Genomic DNA, 13,778 nt, shown 5'->3' with positions numbered 1-13,778 from the left:
TTATACAGTACGAGTAGTAGTTGAATAATGCAATAAAATGTGTATTTCTGCTTTAACGGGGTTTGTTTGTCACACATTTTTAGCAGCTCAACACATTTTGATTTCCATGGCAACAAAGTCTAAGGTCACGATGCTGCTGGCACAAGGTTCCGTAAACATGTCTCCCTTGAGGTCGAGGTCAACCTGGGTCTCCTGTCGTGGCCATGTAGGGAATTCAGTGGCGTTTATTGGACTGTAAACAAATGAATCTGTAGCTTATAGACATGATATTGTTGAAGTGAAGCTAAATAGGCCTGGGAGCTATTGGGAAAGGTCAGACAGGGGACCGCTACAAGACCAGCTCAGGACCAACCAGGGATTTGTATTATATACGTTACACACCAATGTTTTGATTGGTGCACTGGGACATAAAAAAGGACGGAGACCAAAAACAAGTACACACGACTCTAAATGGCTTGACCATCAAGTATTTGCAGAGCGGATAATTGGTGCAGTGGGTCATAGTGAGATGTGGACTGACAGCTCAACACAGCAGAGCTACTGCTGGGGGCGAAACGTGCAGAAAGAGTCTGCAGCGTGAAGCGGCTCACACACTCCCCACGACTCCAGTCAGAGAGCAAACGCTGTTTACGCTCATTGTCTTTGTGGCTTTAAACAGGCTCATGTGGAGAGGCTGATGCTGACATGTCGCCAAAATGGCCGCCTCTAATGGTGCAGAAGCGAAAATAGAATCTTCACAACTGATTTCCATGGGCAACCTCGCATCCTCCCCTTGTGTTGCCACTATGCCGTGCAGATGGGTAAAGCTAGCGGTGGCGGGACGGCAGAGAAGCGGTCTAAAAATACGACAAATGAGAGACAGGAGGATGTTCTCCTGCTGATGGTTCTAATTATATTGATGAGGTCAGTATATTCCAGGCTTCAGAGTCTCTCTCTCTCTCTCATGTCTACTACGGAGAAGCCTCGTGCACAGATGGCACCAATGCAGGAAGCCTTCCACTTCCTTGTGTTGACATATGTTGTCTTTTCCAGAGCAGGCTGCTGAACCTGTTCAAACAGGCCTGACATGCACTGGGTCGGCAGGTTAGTGTCTTCAGACCCAGCTATTGATGCCACAACTTTTCATGCAGTTGTCAGCAAGCTGAATGAAACTGTTGCGATTCAACGTTGGTTTTCTGCAGAGCCTCCCTGCTGAGGTCCACAGAGGGCTTCAGTTTCATCAGGAGCAACGTACCGTGGTTGTCACCAGGGTCATGGAGCAGTATGGCAGCTCCTCCGCCTCTTGTCAATCAACCAGGTCACAGACGGGAAGGAACAGAGCTTGAAGTTCTAGTTGTGTCGGTGACAGGGTGTGGAGGGTTTCCGGTTACTCTGACTCGCATCGCTACTTCTTGCATTGACTGTGTGCAAGGGTAAAGCATCCAGGATTAAAAGACTGTGGTTCTTATTTGGGAAAAGTTCAGGATGAGCTTCTTCCCCAAGCAGTGGAAAATGACTGACGGCTGCTACTCTGCGGTTGTGAGTTTGAGGTTGTGACTGAGAGGACAAGAAACAGATTCAATAATGATCTCTCTTCTGGGAAGAAGCTGCTCGTGGGAGCCCACCTGGTACTGTGCAAGACAACGGATGGACCATAGCTACAACTGAGCTCTGTTCTTTCATCACAGAACTTGACTCAACAACCCACCCGCACTCCCACGGCATAATATACTGACATTGGTGCACTTTTGCATCCTATACGCGTTGTCACTTCCCCAACCTCAATATATTACGTCTTGGGAGTGAGAATGTATTGGACTCAACGACTCTATAGTTCTACTTATGGCATCAATCTATTCATCTCTGTCCAAGAAAGTGCAAAAAATGCAGAGTCTCCTTCTACCGCGCTGAGCCAAGCCTTGTTGATTGTACTACAACATGGGCCATGCATAGTGTGACATCACCAACAAGGAAGGATTCACTCAGTAGGTGGGATATAAACGTTTAAAGTGCAGTAAAACTGCTTTTAAAATCTTAACTTGAAGTGTCTTTTAATGTTGAAAATGTAAAAATCCCAGCGTGAAACATCTTTAGGTCGCAGCTTGCTGTTGTATATGCAATGTATGTATGTGACTTTACAGTATACGGGATACGGCTTTGTGAATGCATGTTGTTAAAAAATACAAATATATATTTGTTAAAAACGGTTGGAGAGTGAATAGAGCTGGCGGAGACCAAAGTACCAAGGCCATCCCTACTTCTTTACACTCAGTACACTGCTGAACAGTGTGAAGTACTAATGTGTAATGTATAAAATTCAACGGTAGACATGGATAATTGTGTACTATTCATTGTAGCTGCTTGGTATCGGATGACAGGATCTTATTTTCTGCTATAAAAATGCATTTCGTAAAGGTTGTGTTGCAGGAGGGTTAGACAACACGTGTGTGCCAGACTCTCACCCATCCCACTTAGTTCTGGATGAGACTCTTGGCACAGTAGCTGTGTCGCGGCGCAGCTGGGAATCCAAATGACACATACGCGGGGAGAAGGACAAACAGACGTGCGCGACTTAAAGGTCTGTACATTCCGAATTACTCCTTTGACGTGGAAACACTACAAAGTTAAACACATCTGCCCTTTCCCCTGTTACATGAGGGAGGAGTGAGAGAGGCCCATTTAAAGCGCAGCCCATCTGTTATCTGTATTCATGTGTTTCACGAGGGTAGAAACAAAATCCTGACGCTCAGACCTCTTTTAAGGGGACAGAATGTAAGACACTTTCAAAGCAGAATAGATGTGGGCAATGATGTTTGCTGATGGTATGGTGAGTTGCAGTGAGAGTAGGTGAGACGATGGGTGAAGAAGCGAGTGCAGACAGGGTGGAACAGGTGGAGACGACTTACAGGGTGATCTGTGACAGAAGAGTGTCAGCAAAAGAGAAGCCTCAGCAGATACACCACTATGATTCTTAATGTTTCTTGGGTGAATAATTTCACACATGGTGGTTGAACTGGCATAAACAGGCAGATGTTTGGTAGTCTTTTGCGTCATTGGAGCATGGTTTTTAGACTCGGAAAAGTATTGGTCACATAATATCTGAATCGCTTTGGTAGCTTCCCTGCTTTATAATAATAATAATAATAATAATAATAATAATAATAATAATAATAATAATAACGTATGTTTTAGGATATTCTGTGATATACATTTATACATTTATATCACAATATTCTATGCATATCTATGTATATAAATTATTAAGCATGTGTAAAACGTATTGAATTGTATGAATTATTAATAATCAGATTGTCCCTGAGCTACTGTGCCTCTTTTCCTTACATTTTCCCCTCACATTTGTTTGTCTTTATTTGCAACAAATATCCAAGTATGCATTGGAAACCTTTTAAATAGTTCAGCGACCATTATGTTTTCAGTTTCTATTCAGTTCCAAAGCAGACGATGAATGAATGGTGAAGTAGGCGACGTCCTGTTTGTTACATCCTCATTGTGTTCAAGTTCAAAAGCAGCGTTAGCTTCACATTTGTCACCGGCAGAACAAAATCCTTTTTAAAATATTAAATATTCAGAGTTTCGCAGCATCCATTATTCAAGCGCATCCATTTAAGGCTGCGACTGCGGTCAGGTCGGAGAGCGCGTGCGGCGGCTGCTGTTCTGCTGAGTGAGAGGTAAATTCGGGGACGAGCTGAGTGTTTCTCTCTATCCTGTTCTTTATTCTCCTCCACTTCCTGTCTTTTTTTGGAGCATGCACTCTGCTCCAGGAGCTGGCAAGTGTGTCCATATCCACGGCTCCGTGCGTTAATGTCCCCAGAGGCGCACGCCCATCTCCTCCATCTATTATGCAGCCACAAGCGCGGACGGTCTCACGCACGCACGCGCACGCGCACACTCACCCAGGACAAACAGAACAAGCATCCCCTCATTGAAGTGATAGACTGAATTAAGTTTTTAATTGAATTTAGATACATCTTCATAATTGCTGACAATCATTACACAATATATTTACAGTCTTTATGAAATATTACAATTGGAATTTACATAAACTTTATACAAAATACGCCTGACTTCAATGCCTGGATATAGCGGGTTCCTTGTTACTGTGTTTCAGGAGAACCAAACATCGACCCAAAATTCACAGGTGTCTGGAAGTGCTTTAGTTTCAGCAAGTAGGTGCTTTAAGAGTCCGTTAAAAAGAAATAAAAGAGAGAAAAGTCCCAAAAGTACATCGTCAGCAAAATTGTCAATGCTGTTTTTTTTCTGTTTTCCTCCGTTAAATTGCGTTTTCCTTTTTTTTTTTTTTTGACTGAATGAACATTTGATCTTGAATTCAACTGCAAAAACAACAACAGAGACCCATTTAAATAGAGTAAATTCATAATATTTACACATAATGTGAGTATTGGTTTATAAAAATGAATCTTTTCTTTTTCTTTAAATATGATTTATGTTTATCTACAGTTCTCAAAACAGAAACCTAACCACAATGAAACATACTTCTATCATTCATTTCTACTGATAATGATTGTGGATTGCCATATTTATGCAGCAACAGTGGTTGCGATGAAAAGGGCCTAAACTGGATGTATCTACCAGCGGTTGGTACACACACGTTAAAGCCATTCTCCACCTCTAAAGCTCTTCACACGATGGCAGCAGAAAGTCAAATATTCTCTTTAAAAAAATAACAGGTGGCGACTCTGTCAGCACAGCAAAAGACGAGAAGGTAAAGCGCCGGAGTCCAAGGGTCCCGCTCCTCTGCCGGACGGTGAGGGGCCTTCAACGAAAGAGAGAGCGTCTCGTGTCCAGAGAGAAGAGCGCCCCCCTTTCGGTCCACGTGGTGTTGTCCAGCAGCGCTCCAGCCGAAGCGGCGAAATGGTTACTGCTTGCTGTTGGCTAGTTATAATAGGTTTTTACTATAGAACAAAAAAAGCCGCTCCATCAGTGTCTTCGCGACCCGGATGCGAATGAAACCAAAAGTAAGCATGCTTTTAAAGGATGTTTTTGATATACAGTAATTATAGGAAAATAGACTATAAGGATGACTCCTTGAAAATCATTTATAAAGCTTTCCTGGATGCAGACAGCTCGGCTACGAAGTAAATAGATACTAAACAAAACAAAGTCTTAAAGTATATGCAAACACAAGCATAAATATTTGATCCACAGAGAGTAAGCTACGAATGACAAATATTAGTGATATATTGAAATTCTGGAACAGGCACCGTTTTTGTCTTTTTAAAACTCTTCTTTTTTTGAGTGTCTGTCAGTGGTAATAAGGTGTAGACCAGATCCTGAAAGAGTCATTGCTGACTGAAGTGTTGGGTGCAGCTGCAGTCCATCCAAAAGTCTCTGCGTTCCCCACGCCATCTCCAAAAGCTACCAGCTGGAAAAGTTGGTGCACTGTTTCACCTCACGCTTGATTTCTCTCTCTTAAATCCTCCTTCCTCCCCCTGTGTTTAACGCTGCGGGATGACCACCAGACGCCTCCGGGTTTAATGGACGTAGTAGAGCCAGTAGACCACGTTGAAGAAGGAGAAGACGGTGGGGAAGATCATCCTGGACCACTTATCGATAGAGTTCACGTCGGACAGGTCCGGAATGTTTACCTTGAGCTGGGAGGCCCGTCTCCGTAGGCGCGACTTCTTCTGGGCGTGGCGCTCCAGGGCGCTGTGGCCATAGTTCTGGCGGGCCATGGCTGCCCTGCGGTACTGCAGCGTGGAGCTGTCGTAGGCCAGCATGGTGTTGCGCGGGTCCCCGGGTGCTCCCAGGCCTCGGGACAGATCCCCGGCGCCGCCCATTTCGTTCTTCATCTCCAGAGTGCTGAACAGGATGTTGTCGTCGGGAGTCATCTGTGTGAGGGCGCAGATAAGATGAGAAGAGACTGCCAGGAGGAAGTGGTCCAGTCACAGCGGGTACAACCAGCACAAACTCATGAGGTGTTATCATGAATAATGCAAATGAGTCAAAGAGTGTTAAGCTAACTAAAGGCGTTTTATAACACGTACGTTGTGGCCATCCAACTTTGAGTCGAGGACGGACGCCGTCGGAAATTATACCGGTGATGGGCGGTGCATATAAACAAGTGTGATGCAGCCGAAGATAAAAAGTGAAGTTTATGCTCTTTTTTTAATGTAACCATCAGCAACTCTATGGTTGGGAACGTTTATAGGCAATTGAAGACATGTTTTATTTGCATATGAATTAGCACAGATACATATAATTTATACAATTTATACTAAAATCTGGTCAGATGAGAATGTGTTATATTTAGTGGTGAGACCACTACTTACAACATTATTACATTAATTCAATACAAAAAATCAATTAATTTAATTTAATATTGTAAAATTTTAATTCTTATACAAATATTTTCAAGACATTAAAAGAGCTTTTGTTTTAATAAGGTGATATAAAAACTTTAGCCACCATCGTGATTTATTGTGCCCTTGTCAAACTGACGCAAAATAAACAATATTTTGTTGTTTAAATGTGTGTATGGGTCCATAATTTGATTCAGTCATATACCGAATTCATTCCAATTGAAAAATGTGGCGTCTCGTGGCAGATATTCTGATACCATTAAAGTGCGATTAATTGAGATTACAATCACAAATTCTCATATTATTTTTTAACCAAAACCCACCTATAATTATATTATATTATTATCAATATAACACATTATAGCACAACACTCATTACACATTAGGGGACACATATTAATCTATTATAAGCAAATTACTTGCCAATTTACAGTAAATAATGGATGAACATGGTGTTGTCTAAGTTTCAGTGAACGTTGCAGGGTAAAATATAGTCAGGCTAAAGAAAAAAATTCATCAGTACTTTTTGATGATTCATTCCTGACTACTATGCTGCTATTGCACATAATATACAGTATGTTCCCTCATCTGAATGTTATGGAATTTTAGTTAGGTAAAAAAGTAGACTCTACTATAAAACTTGTTATTGTAATAAATATTAAAAGAAACAATGTCCAAAATACAATAGAGTAGGAATAAAAGTGGACATTGCAAAATAATTTATTATAACACAATTATTATTTCTATTTTTTTTTTATCGTGCCAAATCATACTATTCACAAACAATAATAAGAAGTTAAATAAACAACTGATTCATCTCACTTCGTCAAAGTCAAATGGCCACAAAGCACACAAACCAAATATCTAAGAGTCTGATCTGGCTCTGAGTGATAACACAAGCACAGACTATGACAGAACATTCCTGGGAGAGTAACTGCAACAACTGACTGTCATGGAGAAGTCTTCATTGTCATCTCAGAATTTCAACCGCTGTGGTTAAAATTCTGTTGATTCACAAGACAAACTGAAGAAACAAAAAGAGGAACTCAAAGGTCAAAATAAAAGTGACAGGAGAAGGTTGAGAGGAAGAGCGAGGACTTGGCAAAGATGGAGGCTCAAAAGGTTCAGGGCAGGTCAGGAGAGACGTTGTGGGAAAAGTGAGCGGATCAACATTTCTTCATCCATAGCCTGACTTCTGAGGAGAACGGCCCTGCAATCCAATCCTGTCTCCATGAGAATAAGAGCTTTGATTTGTCTTCTTGTTTTTTTGTTTTTTTTTTTGGTTTGTTTTGGCAAACTGCATTTAAAGCTTTATGCATAAATGACCATCCATTGTTGTCTATGACAGATTCATCGAATGAGGTTGGGAGCTTGGAAGACAATCGAGAGAATCGTTTCTTCTCCTCTTATGTTTGGTCCATTCATTAAAATGTTGCAAAGTTCACACTAAATCTGAAGAAATCTGACTGCTGAGTCATGTTTGTCAGGAAAATGCATGAAGAGCAAAACCAAGAGAGGGAAAAAAACACAATGGTGGGAGTGATGATCGAGGTTGCCTTCAAAATCTATAGAAATCAAAGAAATGCACAAAAACTACAGCATTTTCCTCTGATCTGGATTGATTCAGATTTATGACATAGTTTTGACTTTCAAAACCTCAGTACCTTATTTCTTTGCTCGCCTAGTCCTAATGCGGCATCGTCCACAAAGATGGGATCCCACATCGAGTCATACGCGTCAATTTCCCTCTGTTTCATTCTGGCATACAGAGCATCATCTCTCTGAACTACATTTCCCACCAGCCACTGCAAGCATACAAAATTGGCACTTGTTACTTGGGGGAAATCGTAGCTTGCCACACTCAGAAGGAAAGGCTGTTTTATCTCTTTTTATGTTGCTGTTGTTCCGGCTAACTGGAGCAGCTGAATAAAATGTGGAGGGCCTTGAGAGTTTTACAGGACCGTGGCCTTTTAGAGACACAGAAATATGCCGACAAAACAAAAGCAAGTGATTCACTCTTTTCAGTTACCACCCAATAATCTTTTTTTTTTTCAATTTCATTCAGCTGTTGTCGATATAAACCACATAAAAATGGATGGCTAGCAAAGAGAGATGTTAAAAAAGACATTGGTCACAGCATCAAATTTTCCTCAAGAGCAGAAAAGAAGTCATTGCTGACACAGAAACAGTCACACACGTTAGATGATGGGGACAGAAACCTCTGGGTGGACGCTGGGCTGCGCCTGTACCTTGTTGGGATCGGGTCTCAGCTTCTCATTATTGGCGGTGGCGGCCTTCTCGGCCGCCTTCTTCTGTCTCTGAGGACCCTGGCCGAAGAAGATGTAGTTGACGAAGGCGTACTCCAGCAGGGCCAGGAAGACAAACACAAAGCAGCCCATCAGGTACATGTCTATAGCCTTCACATAGGGGATCTTTGGCAGCGTCTCCCGCAAGTGCGTGTTGATGGTGGTCATGGTCAGCACCGTGGTGATCCCTGGAAGTCGATAGAGTCACACCATTGGAGAGAAAGGAAAGATGTTACGCACTGACAGGCCACCATCCCAGAGAACCTGGCTGGAAATAGAACATTTTCACCTGAAACACCACCACCAGGTCAGACTGCGCTAGCGCCTCCTGAGAGAGGTGAATAATACATCTACGTGTGGAAGGTTCTTCTTCTTCTTCTCTCATTTCCCTTTTAGCAAGAGGCACTCAGGTGTGTGAGGCGAGTGGCCACGACTACCCTTCATGACACTCCATTATGTACGAGTGAACTAAATACGCCTCTGAGCTAGTTCCCCTTCCACTGAAACTTCCAGCTGGATGTATATCAAAGCCGTAAACATCTGCGATTAGTTTCTGCGGAGCACACCTGTTCGTATGTGCTCTGTGCTGGGCGGATTAGCGCTCCTCATGCACAATATGCACTTGGTCAAATTCACACGTATCATAGGAGCCCAGGGGACGAAGCCCAGCCTCGCACGGACTTCACGTTGGAACGCTGGCTGTTAAACCTACGTAGTCACATGCATGTGCCCCGCTTTCAAACAAATGGTGTGTGACAGCAGTGACGCATGTTTCCTGTAAGGTTTCTTTGCAACTACAGTGAGCTCGTAGACATTTAATAATAGCATGTCATTAGCCTCATCATAGCAGGCCTTGACAAGCCAAAATAAGCGATGAAAGACAGACGGAGAGAAAGACAATGTGCTTCAAGGTCGAGCTGCATCGCTTCTCTGGCAGCGTGAGTCATGCATATAGTCATGTCTGAACAACAACAGACATTTATCTCCGCAGCCCATTACAAACTGCTATCGCTCACATGCTCAGAGCTAACAGGAAAAAGAAGCGGGGTCTAAGCGGCGATCGGGCCCAAGACAGACGATTGCGAATCTCAACGTAAAAGGCTGCAGGACGCCAAAGTGGCTGTGTTTATAGCGTGCTGTCATTTAGCTCCAGGTTGTTTATCCCCGGGTCATTGCTCAGCAGAGACGAGGCGATCCTACCCAGGGCCACTCTGGCAGCCGAGGCATCATAGTTGATCCAAAAGGAGACCCAGGAGAGGATGGTAATCAGGATGGAAGGCATATATGTCTGCAGGATGAAGTAACCAATGTTTCTCTTCAGTTTAAAGCTGAGGGAAAGGCGAGGGTAGGAACCTGAAGGAAGAATTTGATAGAAAAAAAAAATGTTTTTTTCCTCCTGACATTGAGAGAGAAAGCATTTTTCATCATTTGGAAAAGGCATTTACCTGTGGAGAAGACCACGTTCTTGGAGATGAGTTTATAATCGACAATAGAAAACTGCGGGAGCTCTATTCTGTCGACACCAGACACTGCTCCATCGCCGCCGCGCCAGTAAAACTCAATATCGTCTGTGGTGTAACCATCTGCAGAGGAGAGACAAATAATCAGCGCTTGTAATCAGATCACAGCTGATGCAAAGGATGGTGTCAACTTTTATATCGGTTCAGCGCTTCACAGGAAACAGCTTGGAAAAGCCTGCAGATCAGGATAAAATCTACAAACTTTTTATACTGCTTCTTTGGTGTTTTAGGTCACCAAATCATCAAAATCTTATAGTGGTGGCGAAAACTGACAGTCAAAGTGAAGCAGCACTTTTTTCAAAGCTCGACAACTCATTTTTACTCAGCGGTTTAAAGGTGTTTAAAGGTGCTCAGCCAACTCATTCTGACGTCCAAGATGCCCAATTGCGACTATCTTTGAGCCTTGAGTGTTGACACATCAGTGTTTCCATGGAGTGAAATTGTTCCTGAGCAACCTTCGGGCAAATGTCACTTGGGTAATGTGTGCAACTACTAGCCAACACAGTCGACTATAGTCGACTATTAAATTAGTCGCCCAGGGTTTCATTAGTTGACCAGTCATGACTACATCGGTCTCTTTGCACAATCTACATGAGGAGGAGAATTGGCTGGGGCAACATGACCATCACAACCCAAAACACTGAATGTATGGGACCATTGGACAAAAGACACATATCGTTCACCCCCCATTTTGAGCAATTAAAATTCAAATAAAAAGATTTAAAGCTAGATTTGACAATATGCAAGTGTTTACAACACAGACATTCATTTTTATTTATTCTATTCGCGAGACTAGCACTAGAAAGATTTACAACAAGTGACACATCATACTGCGTAGAGCGAGAGGTGCACCATCCCATGGATAACCCCAACCACCATCTTTACTTCTGCTTCAATTCAAAGCCAAGTGGGTCAACATGCAACGCTGAAGGGTGATGTTTGTGTCAACATAGGATGCAAAAATCACCTGAAGATATTCGCTATAGATGCCTTTTGAGTGAGAATGTGTGGTCTTGATTTTACTGGGCAGCTTCCTCAGTGTTCCGCTGAACGCATTCAACCGCCATGCTAACACTGTCTCTGCATTTAAACTCTGCCTCCTTAGTAGTCAGCTATCATCACTTGTGTTTATGGAAAGCAAACATCTTTTATTATGAGATGGTTAAAAAGACAATAAAACAATATTCCAGTCATCATCTAGTGGCGTCTGTTACTACATCCACTCCCATCTAAAGATCTTGAATCAACACTGGATAAACTTTGTCCTGCCTCCAGTTATCAGTAGCAATTTTGAAATTCCCTGCCAACACATAGCACAGTTGTGGGTGGAATTTGTTGACACCTTGTGAAAACACACACATGGACGCCATCAACTTTCTAGAAAACAGTCTGAAGCAACACTACAGCTATGCAGCAACTACATCAAATGGTTCTACCTATCAGAGCAAAACAGAGTTCCCTGACGAAAACAATAACAGGTTGTCTCTATCACACTAAAGATTTTCAAAAGGACTTCCGCCAGCTTCTGGAATACGAAGTCCTGAGTTGTAATCTGTCAAGATGTCAGTTAAAAAGGGGAAAAGAAACATCCTCTTGCTTGTTTCCGCACTTGCTACTTTGTCTGCCTCATATTTAAAATCGAGGCAGTGACCTACTCAGACAGCATGAATAATTAAACTTGGTGGGTCTTTCTTTTAAAAGAACACAATTCTTTGTTCCTGTGATGATGGGATTGAAAGTGAAGGTTGACGTAATACTGGGTTGCTGTTGAGATGAAGCAAACGTCACAGTTCCCCCCCCCCCTCTGGAGACCTTTGGATATTATTAGCTGATACATGACTTAGTTTAAGTGTTTCTGTCTGCATCTAAAGCTTGCCGGTCTCTCCGCAAGGACAGATGAGAATAATATATTATGAACTTTCCAAAAACATTCCTGAGATGGAATGAAAATCAGCAACTACACCAGCTGGCTCAGGAGGTGACTCACTCCTGTTTTGAAATAGAATAATGGTCATTGCTGAGAATGTTTTGATGGCAGACTTTTCCGCAGTAAATGGTTACAACAGAGATACACAGTCTGATAGTTATCACAATGAAACACTTTGCAAATGTCTCTATATGTTTTTGACAAACATACTTAAAAGTATTTGTCACAAATGCCTAACACCAGCCGTCTCAACAGACGATAAAATGACTAGGTTTTAAGCGATAACAAACCTATAGTGAAACATCATTTTATCGACATCCACTGTCAGTCAGTAGCAAAATTATTTATTGAATCACTATGTAAATAAATTGGACTAAAGCTATCCAGTTATTTGGTGAAGTTCTTCATGATGTCAGCTGTTTTCCCCCGCTATGATGTTCTTCCCACGAGTACGTCAATAGTCAATTCCCGGAGCTGTTGGCTATCAGGCATAAAAATAATACTTTGTGCAATCATGTGGGAAAAATCTCTCTTTTTATAGCCGAGTTTATCCATAAATCAATACGCATTCATGCGTTGTTGGACATTTGAAGGGCGCCGGTGTATGTTCTGTTTGTATGCACACGCTTGTCGTCTTCAGTCACAAATCAATTATTGCTCAGTATGGGGGGCGGCTGGCCCCAGCCAGAGCTGCTGATCTATCAGGGGATCGGTGGATTTAAGTCTCGTGTTTGTTAAAAATGCATCAAGTTTATCAAGGGAAGTGGGAATTCTCTGGGCTCATTAGTGTGAATAAAATAGCGGGCTCAGGCATGAAGCGATTCCAACGTTAAAACCATTGCCAGTTAATCCATAGATGAGCAGATCCTGCCTGGTGATCAAAACTGGAGCTCTGTGTGTAAGTATGAATGCAAGTGTGTGCGATGAAGAGATAAAAAGAGATGGAAGAAAATAGCAGCGGATGAGTCTGTGTACAGAAAAGAGATGAGAAGCGGAAAGAGTGGATGATGGGCAGAGAGAGAGAGAGAGAGAGAGAGGCGGTTCTGACCCACTCTGCTTAACATAACATGCTGGCTGGAGTGAGATCAAGCGCAGAAAGACGGATCCCGGTAACACATCCTTGGCCCACAATTCTGCTCCCTCGCTTCCACTCTGGAGTCTTCGTGCTGAGCAAACATGGCGGCTGCTGGAGTCTGACGTCACACCAGAGGCCCGTAATCGGTGGAGTCTTGAATCGCAGGACCTAATCAAAGCGCTCCACGCCGGGAGTTGAATTAATTACGGAGGATGTTATCAGCCAGAGAGCCATTTGTGATGTTCCACTTCTTGATTTGTATCTGCTGATATCTCATCAGCCTTTCTCAGCATTTTACATGCCCGTCTTATCAACCTGCCTTCTACCTCTGCTGGGGCGACAGACTGTTCCCAGCCTCCGGATTTTAGCGCTGCATGTGTACGTGGGCTCTGTTGAAATCTACGTCTTCATGTGGGAGTGAGAGCTGGTTGTCAGGGACAACGGTACTTACAGCTTTCGATCTCCAGAGTGCAGTTCTGCTCATCCAGAGGGTACCGGCGCAGGTCCATCATGCACGCTGCAGTTGTGGTGATCCTTAAAAGAGAAAAAGATAAAACACTGGCTGTGAGGTTTGAGGCTTAAGATTTATAATCCAAATGCAGCTCTAACTGCAAAATCTAGAATGACTTC

The 13,778-nt window shown here is 42.8% G+C and overlaps 1 protein-coding gene across 3 annotated transcripts in view; it reads right to left on the bottom strand.

The window, feature by feature from the left end:
• Nucleotides 1-3,718: 3,718 nt before the first annotated feature.
• The window catches only part of gabrb2a (gamma-aminobutyric acid type A receptor subunit beta2a), a 37,285-nt gene continuing 27,225 nt past the window's right edge, over nt 3,719-13,778 (bottom strand). The window contains exons 5-10 of one of the 3 annotated variants that reach the window (XM_053880089.1): nt 13,600-13,682; nt 10,072-10,209; nt 9,827-9,979; nt 8,570-8,814; nt 7,985-8,125; nt 3,740-5,849 (exon numbers count right to left, since the gene is read on the bottom strand). In XM_053880089.1, the coding sequence (XP_053736064.1) occupies nt 5,493-5,849; nt 7,985-8,125; nt 8,570-8,814; nt 9,827-9,979; nt 10,072-10,209; nt 13,600-13,682 (1,117 nt within the window). In that variant the 3' untranslated portion in view covers nt 3,740-5,492. Of the gene's footprint in view, nt 5,850-7,984; nt 8,126-8,569; nt 8,815-9,826; nt 9,980-10,071; nt 10,210-13,599; nt 13,683-13,778 lie in introns of all 3 variants that reach the window. The other 2 variants (XM_053880091.1, XM_053880090.1) reach the window with 2 other exon arrangements.

This window comes from Synchiropus splendidus, chromosome 11 (genome assembly GCF_027744825.2).
Source record: "Synchiropus splendidus isolate RoL2022-P1 chromosome 11, RoL_Sspl_1.0, whole genome shotgun sequence".
In the NCBI taxonomy this organism is placed as follows: domain Eukaryota; kingdom Metazoa; phylum Chordata; class Actinopteri; order Syngnathiformes; family Callionymidae; genus Synchiropus; species Synchiropus splendidus.
Note: the sequence above shows the minus strand (reverse complement) of the source record. Positions and strands in the feature narration are given on the sequence as shown.